The 21,500-nt window shown below is 46.8% G+C and overlaps 2 protein-coding genes across 3 annotated transcripts in view; both read right to left on the bottom strand.

The window, feature by feature from the left end:
- Positions 1–3,768: 3,768 nt before the first annotated feature.
- Positions 3,769–21,060, bottom strand: LOC126642172 (myosin heavy chain, skeletal muscle, adult-like). Its single transcript, XM_050319579.1, has 38 exons — positions 20,854–21,060; positions 20,621–20,764; positions 20,373–20,529; positions 19,829–19,856; positions 19,616–19,730; positions 19,438–19,530; positions 19,245–19,308; positions 19,054–19,152; positions 18,849–18,952; positions 18,624–18,762; positions 17,563–17,681; positions 17,311–17,460; positions 16,624–16,794; positions 15,438–15,747; positions 15,255–15,331; positions 13,561–13,648; positions 13,362–13,479; positions 12,964–13,087; positions 12,379–12,515; positions 12,033–12,288; positions 10,012–10,254; positions 9,730–9,906; positions 9,500–9,645; positions 9,322–9,412; positions 8,844–9,233; positions 8,491–8,617; positions 8,278–8,396; positions 7,829–8,025; positions 7,138–7,321; positions 6,887–7,052; positions 6,599–6,723; positions 6,097–6,405; positions 5,793–5,996; positions 5,381–5,506; positions 5,122–5,292; positions 4,930–5,034; positions 4,722–4,817; positions 3,769–4,032 (listed from the first exon to the last, which is right to left on the bottom strand). The coding sequence occupies exons 1-38, from the start codon at positions 21,058–21,060 to the stop codon at positions 3,880–3,882; spliced, it is 5,829 nt and encodes a 1,942-aa protein (XP_050175536.1). The 3' UTR covers positions 3,769–3,879.
- LOC126642139 (myosin-3-like) overlaps positions 21,026–21,500 on the bottom strand; it is a 47,731-nt gene continuing 47,256 nt past the window's right edge. For both annotated transcript variants that reach the window (XM_050319520.1, XM_050319521.1), the window contains exon 42: positions 21,026–21,102. The gene's annotated coding sequence lies outside the window, so the exon portion shown is untranslated. The remainder of the gene's footprint in view (positions 21,103–21,500) is intronic.

The raw sequence follows: 21,500 nt of genomic DNA, 5'->3' as shown, positions 1-21,500 counted from the left end.
ATTATGAGGCAAAACCTTCTCAGACTTTATAGCAGGATCAGTAACTGACTATAAATGTAAACATTAAAATAGACATGAAGCTCATCACAGTTTCAGTTGCAAGAAAGTTATTGATATACTTGGAATTTTTCTATAGAAGATTATATGATACCATCCACAGTCCCTGAGAGGTGCTTGTCTAGAACAGATCCTTTCATACGTCCACACCCAGGCTTTGCTTTGCTCATCTCTTGACTTACAAAATTATTTTCTATCCATACATTTTTCTAAGTTATATTCTTCATACTTGTCATTCTGGCTCCTCTCCTCTTCACTCTTCCTTACAGGAATGTTTTCCTTTTTTCAGAAGGGAGCTACAAAATGTGCTCCATTCAAAATACTTTAGGCCCACTGCCTGAAGGGAGCAAACATAAAACAGTAGTGCACCACATAAAGGATACTTGTACTAATATTGGCAATAATTTGATTCAATTAATAATATTTTTGAATAATTAAGTAATTTTCACAAGTGCTTGACATTGTTAAGTATGTAAAAACTTGTGACCCCAACTGCTTTTCTCCCTGGCTCAAGGGACAAACCACATTCATTTCTGCCTGATTTCATCCTCCCAAAGTATTTTCTCTTCATTAAATTTCACACTGAAAATTACAAATATTTTCTCCAATTTTCCAGACCTCTCTTTGAGTTCGATCCCATTCTACCCTGCCAAACCGCTGGGAAACTCCTTTTCCCAAGAAACGCAGCAGCAGTGTCTGCTTGTGTCACCTCAGGGTCTTTTCTTCCAGCATGGGTGACCGGAACATTCCCAGATGTTCTTTGGCCCATCCCACCTGACTTTGTCCTGTCCCAGGGGGAAACAGACGGACGTGGCTGAGCGCCCTGGTTGCCTTTGAGCCCTTGTGCTGGGATTTGCTCCCAGTGCGTGGGCCCGGCAGTTGCCGCAGGTTTCAAGCCCCTGCCTGAGTGAGGCCGAGTGGCTGCTGTGCAGAGGAGCAGCTCCCAGAGGAGGCTCCCTGATGGCTCCAGGCTGCCATCCGCCGGTAGAGGGGCCTGCAGCACAGGGGGCGAGTGGGACCGGGAGAGGCCCCCCTGGCTGCCCCCAGCAAAATTCCACCGTCTTTCTGCCAAGAATCCCTGAAGGAACTTGTCTGTCCTTCCGTGTCAGGTGACAAGGCCCAGGCCGAGGATGAAGCTGATGGGGCCGGCGCCGTCAGAGCAGCAGCGCCAGGGCTGAGGCGACAGGCAGAGCCCGGGCCCAGCTGATGGCCCCGCGCTGGGTGTGCTGTGTGTGATGGCCCCGGGCTGGGTGTGCTGTGTGTGATGGCCCCGCGCTGGGTGTGCTGTGTGTGATGGCCCCGGGTTGGTTTGCTGTGTGTGATGGCCCCGCGCTGGGTGTGCTGTGTGTGATGGCCCCGCGCTGGGTTGCTGTGTGTGATGGCCCCGGGTTGGTTTGCTGTGTGTGATGGCCCCGCGCTGGGTGTGCTCTGTGTGATGGCCCGGGCAGCGCAGCCGGCAGGGACGGGCTGTGCGGAGCTCTGGGGTTCGGCCGTACAGCCTTCGCTCAGCGAGTGCTGGGAAAGCACGGCTTGAGCAGAGGGGCATGGCCCTGCAGCGCTGCCAAACCTGGGAGCAAGCCCTGCCTCTGCCTTCTTCCTTCTTCCTCACCCAGACAGGGACTCCAGGGGGGCAGCTGGAAAATCCTGTGCTTTCAGAGCTGCAGCCCAGCCCACCTTTTCCATGGGTAGGTTTACAAGAGAGCAGATGGCCCCATCCACCACAACTGAGCCCCAGCTGACTGGTGGAAGTACCTGGGCAGCTGTTGTGTTCATGGGGCACAGCAGATCCCAGGAGGGATGGAGAGTGCCCAGGTGCTGGCTCGGCACAGCACCTTGCACGGCCTCCAAAGGGGCCACTCTGCACTCAGCTCTGCCCAGGGACAGCACACTCAGGCCCCAGTCTGACATTTAACCTTTCAGCTGGGAATGGAGCTGTGCTGGAGCAAGTCTGCCTGGAGTAAGAATAGCACCTGCTGTCTTGGGACACAGCACAGTTGTCCAGCTCCTCCACGGCAGCACGTGGCACTGAGACACAGAAGGCAGCCTACCCTCCCAGGAATGTCTCAGGCACTATTAGTGGGAGTGAATCATCCCCCCAGACAGGCACGACCCTGAGCAGGAGTCTTAGGAGAGCAGGGCTATTTTGGGCTTTTGTCCCTGTGGAGGGAAGGAGACAGCTGATGTCTTCACGTAGCTGCCTGCTTCATTTTCAGCAGCACCCGTGAGAGCTGGAGAGATACCGGAGGGCACGTCACTGGGGGCAAGGGAAAGGGGCAGGAGGCTGGAGGCAGAAACAGTCTAAAGAAGGCTGCGGTCAGTCAGAAGAGACACAGTTACACCCCTTGATGTGAGAGCTGCTGCTTCAGTGATGTGACTGCCTTTTGCCACCGGTGCCCTCTGAGACAGTGCTTTTGGACAAGTTATCAAAGAAACTCTCCAGGTGTTCCACTTTCGAGTAGGGCCAGGGCTCACTCCTCTCTGCCTGGCTTTGCTGGCTGCATTCCTTCATTCTGGTGACACATCCTCAAGCTCCCTCGGTGCAGGCAATGGGAGGCAAAGGATGGTGCAGGGTCTGTAGAGCAGGGTTTCAGAGAGTCTCCAAAGTTAATGCTTGCACCAGCCATTCCAACTAACACGGATGTTGTGTGCCACCTAGGCTCTACCCAACCCCTCCTGAAGCTTTGGAGATGCCTGCAGGTGGGACTGCCACCCAAGAGGAGCAGTCAGCTCACAGGTGGGCTTGGGCAGGCAAAGGCTGAGGCCAAGAAGCCCTGCCTGTGGTGTCAGATCAATGCAGGCTGTGAGACATTGTCATAGAGGACTAGTCTGGCCAGGCATTAGGTGGCTTTCTTAAGGTCTTTGTGCTTGAAGGCTGAGGTGTGCCCCTAAAGAACCATCTCCCATTGCTCTCTGCAGAGATACAGCACTGACAGAGGTTCTGCTCACCAATGCTCACAAGGGCCAGTAATGGCAGGAAGGAATGGAGGGCTGCACCCACCCGTTTTCTTCTTTTCTCTTGTCTGAGACAGTGCCACAGCCTGCTGTGCAGGAGGTGCCAAGGCTGACCTCTGAGGTGATGGCTGAGGAGGTGTGTTGGTGCATGTGCTCTGTGAGAGGTGGGTGCTAAGGGAGAGTCCTTCCAGCATGGGCCCCCAGGCAGGGCTCAGCTGTTTGCCCACTAAAGGGAAACTGGGAGCAGGTGGTGGCAGCAGCTGAGGGAATCCAGGGTAAGGGAGATGGCACAATGTAGGGACACTGTCAGTGTGCTGTAACTGTGCTCCCAGTGACTCGAATTGGCAAGGAAGTGTTGGTCCTTGATGGTGCAGTGCACTGTAACTTCTGCTTCCTTAGGGATGGGTGTTTAGGGTTTGTGAGTGCCAGCATCAGAAACATGGGTAGGGAAAGGAAAAAGGACAGGGATCATCCTCTCTTGCCTCTCCCACGGGAAGGAAGTTGTACTGAAAGGACAATGGGAGAAGTATTAGGAGCACGTGAAGGCAGGAGCAGGACAAGGAGCTGCTGGAGACAAAAGAGAGCGCAGGCTGGATTTTCAGGAGTCTCCACAGGAATGGCAGGTCCTCAGTCCCACATTTGCATCAGGTCCCCTTTCCTAACCAGGAGCAAGTAAGGAATCTTACTCTGCAATGCAATATCCCAAGAACAATGAGAAAACAAAGCCCAAAGAAGGCACTGGTCATGGTGTGTGTGCAGAGGAATCTACGCTTTATTCACTAGACACTGAGGTGGAGACATTGCAGACAGAAGTGACAGAGGGTTCACATTTTGTGCAGCCCGCAGGTCACTTTGTACCTCATGACAATCTCACTCTTCCTCTTCTATCCTCCTATGAAACTCCCGACTCTTGGCTCGGAGCTTGTTGACCTGGGACTCTGCAATGTCAGCCCGTTCCTCGGCTTCCTCCAGCTCATGCTGGATCTTGCGGAACTTGGAGAGGTTGACATTGGAGAGCTGCTCCTGGGAGAGAGAAGGAGTTGGTGGTGAGGAGCTCAGGGCAGGGGTGTCGCTGCTCCTGTGCCTTGGCCTGGGGGAGGCCACAAAGCTCCATCCACCACCCACCACAGCTTATAGGTGAGTCTCATAGTGAGGTCCTTGAGAGCTCCTCACAGGGCCCCTTCACTGAGTCCAGAAGCCCTTGTCTGGGCTGGACTGTTTGCCACAGTGAAGAAGCCACGCTCAGACAATCGTAAATTCAGGGGCTGCAGGATTCCCTCAGCTCCTCCCTGACTGCTGCACGCCCAGAAACAGGCAAAGGGTCCTTGCACAGTTCTGAGAGCCGAACACAAAGTGGCTTGAGAGGACACTTCCAACACCTTCTCTGTCTGCTATCAAAACCCTGAAACTAAGTTATTTTCAAAGCTTCTTAATACGCTATACTATCCTTACCATCAATAAGATTCCTTCTTACAGGCTGCTTTGTTTTCCTAATGCAACAAATGCTATGTGCATTTGCCCTCTTCCTAGTCTTGTTAGTGACTCACTGATTTTGTTCTCCAAGTCAAGGCTGATGTAGGAGCCTTTCAGAGAACTTGAAGAACTCCATTATTGAGCAGTGGCACCTTCCAACTTTCTTCTATTCATGTCCTCAGTGGCCAAGCTACTGTCTGGGAAAGTGGTTCTTGCCAAGCACTCAGAGTGATACTTACAGCCTCCTCAGATTGTCTCTTGTAGGATTTCACCTTCATTTGCAGCTTGTCCACCAGATCCTGCAGCCTGAGAATATTCTTCCTGTCTTCCTCAGACTAAAGCAGTTGGCAAACAGGAGAGTGAGTTGGTTCCCCCACTATGGCAGGTAGCAATGCCCCTTGGCAGTCAGGTGCAAACGCTTTTTGCATATGCCCACAGGGCCATTACCTGGTAGGTGAGTTCCTTCACCCTCCTCTCGTACTTGCGCACACCCTTCACGGCTTCAGCGCTGCGCTTCTGCTCAGCATCAACCTCTGCTTCCAGTTCCCGCACCTGCAATGAGAAGCCCATCCCTGCAGCTTCCCTGGGGTGTCTCTCCAAGGGACAGGGTCACTCATGCACCAGCACAGCCCTACTCACCCTGGCCTCCAGCTTCTGGATTTGCTTCTTGCCTCCCTTCAGGGCCAACTGCTCGGCCTCTTCCAGACGAAGCTGCAGATCCTTCACCGTCTGGTCCAGGTTCTTCTTCATCCTCTCCAGGTGGGCACTGGTGTCCTGCTCCTTCTTCAGCTCTTCTGCCATCATGGCCGCCTGAGCAGAGCAACAGGTGAGTTGTGGGGCTGGAGACATTTTGGGGAGAATACACTGACCATCAGCAATGGAAGGAGTCCCGACTCACATCTGTGATGGCCTTCTTGGCCTTCTCTTCAGCATTGCGGGCTTCCTGGATCGTATCCTCCATTTCGCTCTGAATCTGAGAAATGTCCGTCTCCAGCTTCTTCTTGGTGTTGATCAAGCTGGTGTTCTGTGCAACAGGAAGGACATGGCAAGATTTTTATTCTAAGGTCTGCAGGAACAAACCTACTCCTGTGCCAAGTCTTTCCCATCCCATCTGCAATTGTGAATGTGGAAATATTTGTACAATGGTTGTTTAGATAATGCCAGTGGTGGGCTCGGGTGATGGACACTGAACATGCCTTTCTTGTGGACAGCAGTAGAGAGGCCATTCTGGTACTGCCTGTCCCCTGGTATATTCCAGCTCTCTGGGTTTGTTAAGAGTCAACACAGCTGCCTTTGCTCCCTGCCCTGACCTGAGTATGGAGGAGCTGCACACGTTCAGTGGCATCCAGGAGCTCTTGCTCAGCCACTTTCCTCGACCGCTCTGTCTGCTCCAGGGCTGCCCGTAGCTCCTCAATTTCAGCCTGCAGCAGGTTTGCTCTGCGTTCCACCATGGCCACCTGCTCCTTCAGGTCATCCTGGGTCCTGAGAGCATCATCCAAATGGATCTGGGTGTCCTGTAAGAGAGACAAGAGGAGTTACATGGTGTCAGCGTGCACTTGAGGGCCAAAAATGTCAGGGATCTCATTTCTCTTTCTGTAGCTTTGCTGAACAGACCTTGAGCACACCCTGGGTGTTTCTCAAGTTCTTTTGTGCCTCTGCAGCCACACGGTTGGCATGGCTGAGCTGGATCTCCATTTCATTCAGGTCTCCCTCCATCTTCTTCTTCAGCCTCAGGGCTTCATTCCTGCTCCTGATCTCAGCGTCCAGGCTGCTCTGCAAGGACTCCACAATTCTGAGGTGGTTTCTCTTCATCTGGTCAATCTCCTCATCTTTCTCTGCTATCTTCCTGTCAATCTCAGACTTCACCTGGTTGAGCTCAAGCTGCAGGCGCAGGATCTTCCCCTCTTCATGTTCCAGAGAGGCCTGGACAAGTGGACACAAGCATGGGGAACACTGATAAACCTCCTGCTTGCTTTCTAGGCAATTAGAGAATATTCCAGGAAATCTCAGCTGGCTGCTCTCCCCAGCCAGAACAGAGCAGAACCAAGGCCTTTTTAGCATTGTTTCTTCACTGCTCCTACATTTACTGCAGACACCAATGATTATGGCCGAGTACCTCAGCTTCCTCCAGAGCAGCCTGGATTTCAGCTTTCTCCTGCTCAATTTGCTTCTTGACCTTCTCCAGCTCATGAATTGCCTTTCCTCCCTCCGCAATCTGCTCGGTGAGGTCGGAAATCTCCTCTGTGGGAACAAAGACCAATGGCTTGCTCAGCCCCAGAGCAGAATGGGAAGGGCCCTGTCCCACCAGGGGGACAGGCACCTTTGCAGCCCTGCAGGCACAGCCCCCTGAGCAATGCTCAGCTTGGGAGAAAGCCCCTCCCGGAGCAGAGGGCCAGGGACTTACGCTGCAAGTTCTTGTTCTCCCGCTTCATTGTTTCCAGGTGGTCCAAGGACTCCTCATAGGCATTCTTCATCTTGAACAGCTCCGTGCTGAGCGAGCGAGACTCCTTCTGGGAGGCCTCCAGCTCAGCCTGCGTTTCCTCATACTTCTGCTTCCATTCTGCCAGGATCTGAAGAGAAAGGGGGCATGAGGAGGGATGTGGCCATGCCGGGGGATGCTCTGCCCAGGAGTGCCGGGGCTGGGGCCCAAAAGACCTTGTCAAAGTTCTTCTGCTTCTTGTCCAGAGCAGCGCAGGCGGCATTGGATCGCTCCACGTCAATCATCAGGTCCTCCACTTCATTCTGCAGCCTCTGCTTTGTCTTTTCCAGGGAGGCACATTTGGCATTGACAGCTTCCACGTGTTCCTCTGCATCCTGCAGGCGCTGGGCCAGCTTCTTCCTGGCAGGAGGGAAGAACATCTCTTAACTGGAGATTGGATGTTGATTATCATACCACAGTGCTATGCACATGGTGCAGAGCCAAGCCCACCAGTCGTTTTTTTCCTATTTACTTTCCCCAAGTTCTTCATACAATCACAGAACAAAGAATGGTTTGTTTTGGAAGGGACATTTAAAATCAAGTAGTTTCATGCCAGGAGCAGAGATACCTTCCACTAAACCAGGTTGCTCCAGGCTCCAACCTGGCCTTGAACACTCCCAGTGATAGGGCAGCTTTAGCTTCTTCCTAGTTTTGCTCTTCCTCTGTACTCAGATGTTCTTCCTCCTGCTTTCTTTGTCATGTAACCTATTTTCATTGTGTTTTTCAGAACTGCAGCCTTTAAAGTAGATATTTCTGTTTCATATATCTCCCCAACCTACTATTAGGCTTTTACCTTTCAGTATCTCAGTGGTTTCTTCAAGTTTCCATTCTTTTTCCCTGCCAGCCTTCCCCACCCTCCCCACGTACTTGGCCTCCTCGAGCTCCTCCGTGCGCTGAATCGCGTCCGTCTCGTATTTGGTTCTCCACTGGGCCACTTCGCTGTTGGCCTTGGACAGGGCGCGCTGCAGCTCCCCCTTGGCTTCCTGCTCCTCCTCATATTGTTCCCGCAGCAAGTCACAGTCGTGGCGAGCGGACTGCAGGGCGTGGGCCAGGGCGTTCTTGGCCTGTGGGGAAAATATTGCAGTAACGAGTAGATGTATCTCGGGAAATTTTCTCTAGACACTGATGTATATCCACAGAAATATCAGTTAACTGACTGCAGGATAAGAAGTTGAGAGTCCTGCGCTGACAGGGCCTAGATTGCATGACCTGGGGAGATGATTTGAACTTTTATTGGATCACCCTTTGAAGTCTTGGACATTTCGTGAGAATCAATGTTAGGTCAGAGATTTTATATGTTATCTGTATATCTTCACCTTTATCTCTTCTTCTAGTTGCCGCTTCAGTTCTTCAATCTGCTGGGTGAAAGCCTGTTTCCCTCTAGTCAGCTGAGAAATTAAACCATCTTTTTCCTCCACCTGGCGTCCATATTCACCTGAAAAAATTTGTAGTTGGGAAAACATTTTAATAGCCAAGAAAGTAATTTATGGAGTTCTCCCATTTCCAAATTATAGGTAGAAGTGCTGTACCAGATTCTGTCTGGAGACGTGCTCTTTGAGCACTGAGATCACTGATCATGCGCTGATTCTGCTCTTCCTTTGTTTTATATTCACTCAGCTGGTCTTCCAGGGTGCGGCACATCTTCTCCAGGTTTGCCTAGGTATCAATCACACATACTAAAATAGAGTAAATGTCTTGATCCTTCCTTCCTCACAGGAGGAAAATGTATCAAGAAGATGCAGTTTACAGGTCTGTACATACACCCATAGTTCTGTACATTAGATTTGGAAAAATCACTCATAACTTGATACTAGTTAAATAATATAAGGTTAAACAAAAATATCACATTGCTCCCAAATTCCTAATAAAAATACTTGTGTACCTTGGCTTTGGAGACAGACTCTATGTTACTGGCCAGGTCATCAATCTCCATCTTCATCTCACTCTTCTCCTTCTCCAGCTTCTGCTTGACACGTTGCAGGTTGTCGATCTGCTCCCCGAGCTCAGCTGTGCTGTCCGCGTGCTTCTTGCGCAGGGCGGCAGCCGTGGCTTCGTGCTGCAGCGTGGCCTCTTCGAGGTCGCGGCGCATCTTCTGGAATTCTGCCTCCCGCTTCTTGTTCATCTCCACCTGAGCTGCTGTCGCCCCTCCTGCTTCTTCCAGGCGCTCGCTGATCTCCTCCAGCTCCCTCGACAGGTCAGCCCGATGCTTCTCTGCTTTAGCACGAGAGGTTCGCTCGGCCTCGATTTCCTCCTCCAGCTCCTCAATGCGGGCCTGCAGAACACCAGGGACCCTTCTCACCCGTGCCCTCCTCCTGCCTGAGCTGAGCCTGGGGCAGGCAGGGCAAGGAGCAGACACTTGCCTGCAGCTCCTTGATCTTCTTCTGCAGTTGCATGCCCAGAAGTTGTTCATCCTCGATTTTGCTCTGGATCTGGCTGATTTCAAAGTCTTTCCTTTGGGCAAAGCAAAGGGTGTTACAGCTGAAAGCAAAAAGCCAAGAGCTCCAACCCAGCACTGAGGTGCCCCAGGGCCACACTTACTTCTTCAGTTTCTCATCCAGCTGCTGCTTATCATTCTCCAGATCCATGATGCTGTCCTGGGCCAGCTTCAGGTCTCCTTCCAGTTTCCTCTTGGCTCTCTCCAGGTCCATGCGCAGTTTCTTCTCTTGCTCCAGGGACCCTTCCAGCTGCACACAACAAGGCCATCAGTGCTCCACCAGCCACGTCCAGCTCCATACCTGTCTCTTCCTGCTGTGTCTGCCTGTGCTTACATCGTCCACTTGCTGCTCCAGCTTAATCTTGGCTTTGGTCAGTGTATTGACTTTGTCCTCTTCTGCCTGCAGGTCATCCAGGGTCTGCTGATGGGCCTCTTGGAGGGCTTTCTTCTCTTTTGTCAGCTTGACAATGGTCTCGTCCAGGGCTGCCATCTCCTCGGTGAGGTTTTTCACCTTGGGGAAGAAGGGAGCAAGTGTAAATAAAGGAGGTAGATACAGAAGTCCTGGAACAGCAGAGGGCTCTTTTCCGGAGTGTGAGTGAGATTTTCTGCCTCATACCTTGTTTTCCGTGGCGTGTTTTTCCTTCTCCACCTTGGCCAGTGTCAGCTCAAGGTCATCAATATCTTTCTTCAGCTCTGAACATTCATCCTCCAGTTTTCTTTTCTTGGCTGTCAGCTCAGCATTGATTTCCTCTTCATCCTCAGCCCTTTCAGTCACTTCTTTAACTTTGGCTTCCAGCTGGATTTTGGTTTTGATGAGCTGGTCACACCTTTCCTCAGCATCAGCCAGAGCATCAGCTTCCTGGTGGGAAAATGCCATTGTTAGGGATACGCTTTTTGAGGGAATATTGAGACGCTTACCTTCATAATTCAGAGTCCTAGTGGTTTTCTAGTTAAAAATTTGATACATGTTCCAATAGAATGACATGTAATTGATTTTATATTGTTAGTTTTGAAACAGACTGGTTTTAAATCTAAAACCACATGAAATCCTTTTCAAAATTCCTCAAGACCAGAGTATTTATATATTTGTGCAGGGTACAAAATCCAGTATTATCTCACAATATCAAACATTGGAACAAAGTGCATATATTCAGGTTTAATCATAGGAATATCTCCCATGTTTGTGAATTTCTGAGTGGTAATCATATGCCAAGATGCATATAAATACGGAAGACACAATTATCCTGACAGCATTCCTGTATTTATCTCTTCACTTTACTCTCTTTCTGGAGTAAATGTTTCTGATTTATATTTTCAACCCCACTGGCCTCAAAATACTCAGTGTCTATCAGCCTTGTCTCTGTGATACTGTGATACAGCTAAGAAGAAAAAGAACTGCTGGAAAATTTGCTTCCAGGCTTCTTTTTTGCAACAGATGTTCCATGGTATTTGTTATATTTTGTCTCAGGTTTCAGTCTAACAGAAATAGCATGAAAGAAAAATAATAATATCAGCAGTGTGTGCATTCCTTCATCTTTTTAAAGCTCAAGACTCTTTAAAAAGGTGGGCATTTGGATTTTTCTATATGTCACATATGTTTCATAGTATCACTTGGAGGATTCAGTCTTTTCTATTCTGCGAATGATTTAATTTAGAAAGCACAGCATTATAGCACTGCAGATATAGCACATGATTTTGTGTAATGATTCATAGTGATGTAGGAGGGCGAGTGAGAACATTAAATTCTCTTTCCTCTTAGTTTGTTCAGTATTATACCATAGTAAAGTCTGTTCCTATCCAGACTATTCAAGCCAACACCTAGATCAGAAATAAAAAGTTATCTTGTTCCACTGAAGAATAAAGAGAGGAAAGTAATGTCCTCTTAAGTTGCCCTGAGAATTCTTAATTATGTGTGTGTAAGGAGAGGCACACTCGGTTTTGGGGACACGGGGGAAAAGTACTAGCAAAACATTTTGGAAATAAAAGAAAAGTTTCTTGATTGTTCTGATATAAGCAGTAGGCCAATGAAGGTAGTGGAGGGTCTAAAAAAGAAGTCCTGTGAGGAGTGGCTGAAGGAGTCCCGAGAAGAGGCGGCTCAGGGGGAACTTCATTGCTCTCTACAGCTGCCTCAAAGGAGGGTGTAGGGAGATGAGGGTTGGTCTCTTCTGCCGTGTCTCAAGTGAAATGACAAGAGACAATGGCCTGAAGTTGTGCCAGAGGAGGTTCAGATCAGATATTTCACTGAAACAGTGGTCAGGCATTGGAGTAAGTTGCCCAGGGAGATGGAAGTCACCATCTCTGGAAGTGTTCAACAGGAGTCTGGATGTGGCACTTGGGAATATGGTTTAGGGGTGATTATGGTGGTGCTGAGTTGATGGTTGGAGCAGATGATCTTGAAGGTCTCTTCCAGCGTGAATAGTCTGTAATTCTGAGAAATGCTAGAGAGCTCAGCATACACCAGAGAAGGTCTCACCCAGGTAACATGCTGACAGTCCTTATTAAAGTTAGTTATACTTTCAAGAGCACCACTTGAACTGAGCTAAATTGTAGTTTCTATGTGTCTCTTGAAAGTGTAGTTGTAAATCTCAACTTGATAGTTACAGCAGAGTTAGGATAAAGCACACTGGCGATACTCACAGCCTGCACTTGGAGCTGCAGGTCATTTTTCTCTTGCATCAGTTTCACCATTTTCTCCTCCAGTTCCTTCCGCTTTGCCTCAGACTTTGCAAGCTCTTCCTTGGTTTTCTCAAACTCTTGTTTCATGTTGGCCATCTCCTTCTCAGACTCTGCACTCTTCAGCAAGGGCTTGATCTTGAAGAACAGCTTCATCCAGGGCCAGTGTTTGACATTCATGAATGCACGAATGTTGTACTGGATGCAGAAGATGGACTCTCTGAAAGGTAAGTCAAATTAATATTCAATATTTATACCTTGATGACACAATAAGCCAAGTAGGGTGAACCTAATTTGAAGAAAATCTTACCTTCTCTCCACCATTCTCTGGTACTCCACCCTCATCAGGTAACCCCTGCACCTGGCCTGTGTGCGGGTGATGAGCTGTGCCAGCTTCTCATCCCTCATCTCCTCCAAGAGGCCTACGAGCCCAGCTTTGAAGAACACCTTAGGTAAGAACATGAAAATAGGTGCAGTGTATGTGCTTGTTCAGGGTAACCTGGTGCCCTTACCCCCATGACAGGCACTATGGGAAGTTAAGAGAAAGAGCAAAACCACAAAGAACATCTGTAGTGCCAGACTCTTTTGTAACTCCAAGCTTCTGGTTACCTGCAGTTGAGGAACTATAATAACCAGACATTTTGCTTTTATTTGTATTAACCCTTGATTCTTTCATTCTACAAATTTTCTTAAATTAGGAACACTTAATTAACCCTTAATTAAATCATCCTATGGCAATGAATTTCAGTTTATTCAAATGTTGAGTAAAAACATTGATTGATTTCTTTTATATGCAATGTTGGGTCATTTTACATACTATCTGGAGTAACTGAGTATCAGTCTCAAGCCATGCAAACCAAAAACACATGGTACTTGAAGCAAGCAGATATTGTACCTTAGTGTGACCAAATTTGTATTGGGTGTGGTCTATATCAATTGATCCAAGAAGTTTCTCACAAGCCTTCTTGCTGTCAATGAACTGTCCTTCTGGGATAGCACTGGCATTTAATACTTTGTATCTGAGGAAGAAAATGGAAGGATTTGCTTTGGACTCTATGATTTTAAGGATCTTTTCCAACCTAAATGATTCTATAATTCTATGAATATGAAAAGGTCTGTTGTTGAGACCAATTGGCTGCTACATGGAAAGAAAGAGTCTAAGAACAGTTGAGAATGTAACAGCACTTATTACACTGAACCTATAGAGAAGGCTTTAGGCACAGGAGGGGAAAATTAAATTTTGTAAGCTACTCAGGATGGGTGAAGTGATCCAATAAGGGGATGAAGTCTGACCTCTGTTTAAAATCTGCATACAGGACTCTGTTGGGAAATCCTTTCCTGCAAATCCTGATCCCTTCCAACACGCCGTTACAGCGCAGCTGATGTAGCACCAGTTCATGCTCCATGGCACCTGAGCAATGCAGAGCACAAATACACACCATGTTCTGTAACACCATACTGGGAACATGCAATGCAGATGTAAGTCTCTTACCAGGTGTTTTCGTTTCATTGGGGATGATGCATCGCACAAAATGGGGGTGGGTGCTCCTCAGGTTGGTCATCAGCTTGTTTAAATTCTCCTGGGAGAGTCATTGAGAAAAGCAAATGTAATTTCTGCTGTAAGCATCAAGCCCTCTGAAATGAGATGTACACAAATGAGCAGAACCCTGAAATGAAGCCCTCTGCATCAGGTTTTCTGACTTTCCACAGATCTTTTCTGTTATCAATGTATAAAGTCCTTCAGAGTAATCTGTAGAAAATACTGTACTCTTAAACATAGAAATTTAATACATTTCACTGAGTCTAGTGGAATACCTTTATCAGAAATTACATCCATCTTCCACAGGATGTACCCAGAGAGGTAAAGTAGTACCCTATGAGGCAATGAGTGGGAAGTGTTCTGCAGGAGGCATCAGAGCTGGGTCATATGGAGCACACTACACAGAACCTTTGTGTTTTCCCTACTAAAAGCAAAAGGAACAAAACCAGGTTTATATGTGTAGATTACACATTTATCTTGTATAGTAACTTGAGATGAATCCCAGCCTTGTTTTGTAATTGATATTTGTATACTTATTTATAAAAAATTATTGTCTATAGCTAGTGGAGGGAAGCAGGTGCTTCTAGAGGACATCTCGAAGCATGCAAATAAAACAGAGAAAACATTTTTAAACGATACAGGCAGTACAGCTATGACAATTGCCCCAGGGGATGGTTGGGCATTGAACAGCCTCCCAAGGGCAGTGGTCATGGCCCCAAGACTGCCAGAGCTCAAGGAGTGTTTGGACAAAGCTCTCAGGGACAAGGTGGGATAGTTCGGGTGTCTTGGTCAGGGTCAGGAGTTGGATTGGATGATCCTGATGGGTCCTCTCCAACTCAGCATATTCTACAATTGTATGATTATTTTTCTTGAGGTATATGCACACATGCCCATGTGCTGTTTCAGAGCACTGGCTAGAGGCTGTCAGGTGATGAAGAATCATATGACAGCAGATCTGTAGAAGAAATTAAGCTATATCAAGAAGGGAGGCATACATGAGGGATGAAAAAGGTAATATCTCAGGACACAGGAGGTGTTTCACCTGTAAGAGGTGTATGGAGCAGTCAGGAAGCAAGACTTGGTTATGAAAAGGACTGTGAAGGATCGACATCTTAAAAATCCATAACCCAAGGAGTGATGGTATTTCAAGTATAAGAAATTGATCCTTGGGTCAGAGAGAAAAACTAGAGATCTTAAAAAAAGTAGACATCTTAAAAATCCATAACCCAAGGAGTGATGGTATTTCAAGTATAAGAAATTGATCCTTGGGTCAGAGAGAAAAACTAGAGATACAAATGGAGCAAACGGGTCAACAGTGGCCAGAACGTTGTAAAAGGGCAGTAACAGCTTCTGAAGCCAGAGGTGTGCATCTGGAGGAAATCTGATCTATTTTAAGTATATTTTAAACATTTTTTTCTATGACATTCTTCCATCTAGAAGCAACATCTTGGAACAAGTGGGCAAATAGAAAAGCTGTGCATTCAGTGGAATGGAGTATGAGTAGATTACACTGGATTTATTCCTAGTAAAATGTGACCCAAGAACTTCAGGATCTTTTAACAGAACTAAGCCAAAAAAAGACAAGCCATAGGGATTGGTGGGTTTACTCCTTGTCTTAGGAAGAAATAGTGAAGTCTCTACTGTACCCGGAAAAGAGCTGAGACAGTCTGGAAAGAAGAACCCTTCTTCTTGGCACCTTTCTTGCCTGCACCACTGGCCTCAGCTAAATTGAAAATAAATAAAACAGATTTTAGATTTTTGCTTTTGCCTTTTATTATTCCTTTTTGAAAGCTGTACATCAATGAAAATATGGGATTCATAGAACCAACCTGCTTCTGCTCCACCATAGTTGGCAAAGAGTAAGGCCAGGGTCTTCACAGATGATTTCTGGTACAGCCCAATGACAGTTTCATTCAGAGGGTCCTTGTTTTTCTCCAGCCACCCAGTGATGTTGTAGTCCACTGTGCCAGCGTAGTGCACCAGGGAGAAGTGGGCCTCAACCTTGCCTTTGGTAGGTTTGGGCTTCTGGAAGTTGCTGGACTTGCCCAGGTGCTGGTCATAGAGCTTGTTCTTGAAAGAGGTGTCAGTTGCCTTGGGGAACATGCACTCCTCTTCCAGGATGGAGAAGATGCCCATGGGCTGGGAGAAATCACAAGGGAGACAGATTGTAATTTAGCTTTCAGGGCATTAATGACCTTCATGTAGACACAGTGATGGAACACAGACTGAGATACATATCAGAAAGTATTATTGTTTATTTACATTTTCTTCTAGAAAGTGGGATTGAATATATTGATATTTCTATTTTTAATACAAACTTAACTTTAAAGAATAATAGAAATTAATTTAGTTTGTGTGGAGAATGTGCTTTGTAAAGTCAGAGCACTACCTTCTTATGCAGTGGAACTGAGAGCACAAACAGATGTGTTAGATACATTGAACATGAGCCAAAAGTACACCATTACAGCAAAGGCAGCCAACTCATCCTCAGCTACACTCTGTGGCTCATGGGAGTCCATCCTTCCTCTCTAATCAGCTCCGATGAGAAACATCTGGAGTGCTGTTCCAGCTCTTAAATACCCCCATGGACGTAGTAGAGTGAGCCCAGTGACAGGCCACAAATATATCTAAATGATCGGAACATCTGACATGCCAAAATAAGCTGAGAGAGATGGGACTGTCCTTCATGGAAATAAGAAGGCTCTGGCAGATCTTATCAATCTATATAAATGCCTAATGGGAGTGAGAGAAGAGAGAGCTCAGTGATGTCCTATGCTAGGGCAAGAAGAAAGAAGCATGATGCATTAAATTTCATTTAATGAGAAGAAAAGAACTTCTTTACTGTGAAGCTGGTCCAGAGTTAGAACAAGTTCCCTGAAGTATCTGTGGCATCTGCACCCTTGGAGATGTTAAAAATCCAACTGGACATGGTCCTGAGTAAACCGCTCTAGCTGACTCTGCCTTGAACAAGTGGGGAGTTTCTGTGCATACACGTCATTTGAACAGGTAGGATACCTTCTCAATGAGCTCAATGCAGGCAGCCAGGTCCATCCCAAAGTCAATGAATGTCCACTCAATTCCCTCCTTCTTGTACTCCTCCTGCTCCAGCACGAACATGTGGTGGTTGAAAAACTGTTGCAGTTTCTCATTGGTGAAGTTGATGCACAGCTGCTCAAAGCTGTTGAACTGGAAATAAAATAAGAAGGATACATATTTAAAGATGCAGCAATAATTGCAAAACCTCATCCTTTAAAACTAAGGAATGCAGTTATCTTGGCTTCATTGTCCATCCTGTGCATTTCTTCAGTCTACTTTGCGACTACATAATGAAAAAGAGAAAGGCATCCAATTAATTGTCCACAAGTAATTTAGTTTCATTAATAAAGTTGTGAAGATGTAATGTATGCCAAGTGACAGGAAGAAGAAACACAAGCTTGGGACCATCGTGATGCACATATTTTTATACTGTCTTATCCCTGACTGTATAACTAAGGAATTTTTGTGATTGGACCATTATGTACTTTTCAGTTTGCACATCTTGAAATAAGACAAGTCCTTTGAAAAGTCATTTTTTAATTAATAACAAAAAAGAAAAATAACACTGATCATGTGATGATATTACACCTTCTTTAAAAATGTGTCTCAAATTGATCATAACATCCAGCTGTCATTTCCAAGTAGCTCTTACCAAATCTTACTTACATCAAAGATCTCGAAGCCAGCAATGTCCAGCACACCAATGAAGTACTGCCTGGGCTGCTTCGTGTCCAGCTGTTGGTTGATGCGAACAACCATCCACAGGAACATCTTCTCATAGACAGCCTTTGCCAGGGCACCCACTGAATTATGCACCTATAAGAAAAAATAAATGCCTGGTGTTACTCATACAGGGCAGAGGAGAATCAACAGGATATTAATTCTAAACATGGTTAGAGACTACAGCTTGTTTCTTACCTGCTGTGCTGTTTGACCCTTGGTCACATATTCATTCCCCACCTTGACTCGGGGGTAGCAGAGAGCCTTGAGCATGTCAGCTGAGTTCAGGCCCATCAGATAGGCAGCCTTGTCAGCAACTGGAAAGGCAGAGGAAAAAGGAATAATTTAACATCCAGTAGACTTTGAATCCTGGAGTAGCCTTCCCAGGATTCAGCCTAAAGGTTGCAGGATTCACATTTCTGTTCTTTGAAAACTTTTGATAGACTCTTATAGAGGGAATCTTGGTCACATCACACTTGTCATTATGCATATTGAGCTTTTCTAAAACAATTTATTTTCAAAATCACTGTAGAAAGTAATGACATTTTCAAAAGTCTCCTGGCACTAAACCAAAAAATGAAACTTATTAATCTAAATGATTGTAGTGCACACTCAGCTAAGAAGCTGCAGTGACAACAACCGGGTACTGATCTGTATTCAGGTAATCTAGACCACGCAATAGTTTGTGTGGAACACAGAGACAATATCTCTGTTCTCTTTCAGATCCAGAACCCTTTCTGAGCTTTTGTTTCTGATGTTCAGTAAAACTAATTGGGCTTCATCCTGTTACCTGTGGTGCTCCCCACCTCCTGCCTTGTCCTTTAACAAGAGGAGATGTTGCTCACAGAACTGGAGACAGGGCTTGTACGTACTGTGCCCACAAAGGAAAGGAATCAAATACACCTCTCACAGCTGCCTTCCCTTAGTGCTTGATAGGGGAAGACAAATGGGAACGTGATCCCCTCTCATGGTGGAACTGAATCACTGGGCTGTTTCACAGTTGCAAGCCATATTCCAACAAAGGCATGACTAAAGGAACATCCATCACTCCCGACTTCCCGGAAGTGAACACTACTAAATATTCATAGCATAAGGCACATAAATCCTGAAATAAGGGAACTTGGTGTACTAAGGACAAGGGACTGGTTTTTTTTCCTGGCTGACTATTTTTCTTGGGATCCTAAAGTCCAACAATTAACAACCTTTGCTGTCTCCCAACTGTGGCTTACAGGAGGGCTAATTATTGAGCTTAATAATACCTTCTGTGCCTTCAGGCTCTGCCTGCTCCTCTCTTGGTTTCTGCTTGAACTTCAGGTTCCCATAGTGCATGACTGCCCCTGTCAGCTTGTAGATGGCTGTTCTCTCATCAGCAGTGAAGCCCAGGATGTCAATGGCACTCTGGCAGTGCAATGAGTAAAGTAAAAAATTTGTGTGTTATGTGATATATGACCTATGCCTGTTGACCTGTTTTGTACATTACTCACATCTGTTGCCATCAGCTCCTCCTTGTCATCAATGCTGGGAACGCTGATCTCACCTTGACTCACAAAAGGGAAATCATACGGGTTGGTGGTGATGAGGAGCATTTCTGAAAACAAATGTGTACATGGGTTAAATTTAATACTTTTTGTAATGTAGTTAACTCTTGCTGAGATATCTTCCTCCAAAAAAGTCGGTGATGTCTCCTACCAATTAGCTCTGGCTTCTTGTTGGACATGATCTGATAGAAGATGTGGTAGCTTCTTTCCGCCTTGAGCTGGAAAGTGACTCTGGACTTCTCCAGCAGATCTGCCCAGGAAGGTAGAAAGAGTTAGGCACAGCAATGCACATGGAGGTGGGAATTTGGGAAGGGATGGCACCAGTCCAGGAGAGTCTCTTACAAGTTTCAATGTCAGCAGAAGCCAGTTTGCCTGTGGCACCAAAATGGATTCTGATGAATTTGCCCTGTGAAGGAGAAGCAGCAGCAGTTCAGCCTGGATGGTTTCCTCTGACATCTCCTTTACATGGAGAACTGCTCAGGCATCACTTGTCTTGCCATGAGAGGGAGAGATTTTGTCCAAGTCAACAACTCACAAAGCGTGAGGAATTGTCGTTCCTCACAGTCTTGGCGTTTCCAAAGGCCTCCAGCAGTGGGTTGGCGCTGATGATTTGATCCTCAAGCGTTCCCTGCAGGGGGGAAATTATTCACTGGCTGTGTTGAGTTGACAGGGCAATGACAGGCCAAGTGTCCAGTCTGTTCTTCCTGACTCACCTGCATTTTGCCTGACGACTGCTCCTCCTTTTTCTTCTCCCCACTGGCTGCAATTGTTGCAAAGTACTGGATGACACGCTTTGTGTTCACAGTCTTCCCGGCCCCGGATTCTCCGCTGGCAGAACAAGGAGAGAAGCAGAGAGCGTGTGGTCAGGCAGGAGGGGCCCTGGCCCTGGGCAGCCCCACAGGGACCCGAGCAGGGGGTGTACGTACGTGATCAGGATCGACTGGTTCTCCCGATCTGTGGAAGAGGCACAATGAGAGCTGTGTTAGCAACTGACCTGGGTTACCCTAATCTGAATGAGAAGTAAAGCTGTAAATAGAAGTTGGGGGTTCTTCAGAAAGTCTCAGGCTACCCAGTTCCCTTCTAGGTCCTAATAGTAATAAGAATAAGCCCAAATGGATATACTGAACAGTCAGGGGCATCTGGACCTAAGACAAGCTCCTTATCAACTTGCCCTTGTCACAGTTCTCATCAGGAAATATAAACAAATTGCCCATCCATGTTCAAAATGCTGAACTATATGGAATATTAACTTCTTTCTTACCAGTGAAAAAATGTAGAAAACTGAGTCAAGTGCTATTCTTTATTACTTCATGCTTTTGGGTCACTTGCACTTGAAATTATTTGCTGCAGAACTCGTTCAAGTTCACAGTCATGCAGCTCTGTTGTGGTTTTGGCTGGCTTGTCACATGTCCCAGTGAGATCAGCAGGGCTTTTTTGGTTAGATTGCTGTGGGGGAGGTCAAGCACTCACCAGTCAGCATGAACTGATAGGCATTGTCAGAGATGGAGAAGATGTGTGGAGGGGCCTCCTGGCGCTTCTTGCCTCGGTAGGCCAACACCACCTCCGGGTTGTACACGGGCAGCCACTTGTAGGGGTTGACAGTGACGCAGAAGAGACCCGAGTAGGTCTGCCAGGAAGGGACACAGCACGTTGGCTTCCCCTGGGCCTGGCAGAGCAGTTCCTGCAGCTGCCCAAAGGAAGCTGCTGCTGCCACTTACGTAGATCATCCAGGCTGCGTAACGCTCTTTGAGGTTGTACAGCACAGCGGGTTCGTGGAGGTGGGTCATCATGGCCATGTCCTCGATTTTGTCGTACTTGGGAGGGTTCATGGAGTAGACTTGATCTTCCTTCACGGTCAGGGTCTGTCAGAGGAAGAAGGACATAATTGGATGTCAGCTAAGAACCCAGAGTGGGAAGAAAATGTTGTCCTTCAATCTTATTTTTCACTCACCTCTCCCCCTTCAGTCTTGACAGTGACTTTCCCTGATTCCCTGCTCTGAATTGTCCCTTTCACAAAGGATTCTTTAGGATGAGCCACAAAGACAGATGACTTGGCATCGAAAGGCTTGTTCTGGGCCGCAATTCTCTCCTTCTCTGACTTTCGGAGGTAAGGAGCTGCCTCCCCAAAAACGGCCATCTCAGCATCTCCAGAGGCCATGGCTGCTCTTCACGTCTGCTGAGGAAATGTCAGCAGATGACTCTGAGGAGAAACAATGTGGCACTGATTACTTACATTTTTCAAGATTTGGGAAAATGTTATATCCTCTGCCTTGGTTTCTCTTCATACTCTGGGTATTTTAACATGTGATAACTAGAAATTTAGTTTTATGTCAACTCAGAAAATAAGAGGCTTTCTTGGGTGTAGTCTTCAAATTCTCCTTAATGACCTTTCCAGAACTGTGGGTTTGGTGCTTTAAGAACACTGTGCCTGTAAGACAAGAGTGAATTTGTTGAGGAAGTTTCACTAAGACATCGCTACTAAGTGAATTCATTAAAAGGATGAATAATGAAGTAAAACTACTGGAAAACTGTAGTGCAGGTGACCTACAATCTTGGAAAAGATTGAATCTGTGGGACATTTACCTATTAAATCTAACG

This window comes from Myiozetetes cayanensis, unplaced genomic scaffold (assembly GCF_022539395.1).
Source record: "Myiozetetes cayanensis isolate MyiCay16 unplaced genomic scaffold, myiCay2020 scf22, whole genome shotgun sequence".
Lineage (NCBI taxonomy): Eukaryota > Metazoa > Chordata > Aves > Passeriformes > Tyrannidae > Myiozetetes > Myiozetetes cayanensis.
The sequence above is the reverse complement of the archived record's forward strand: the minus strand, read 5'-3'. Positions and strand labels throughout refer to the sequence as shown.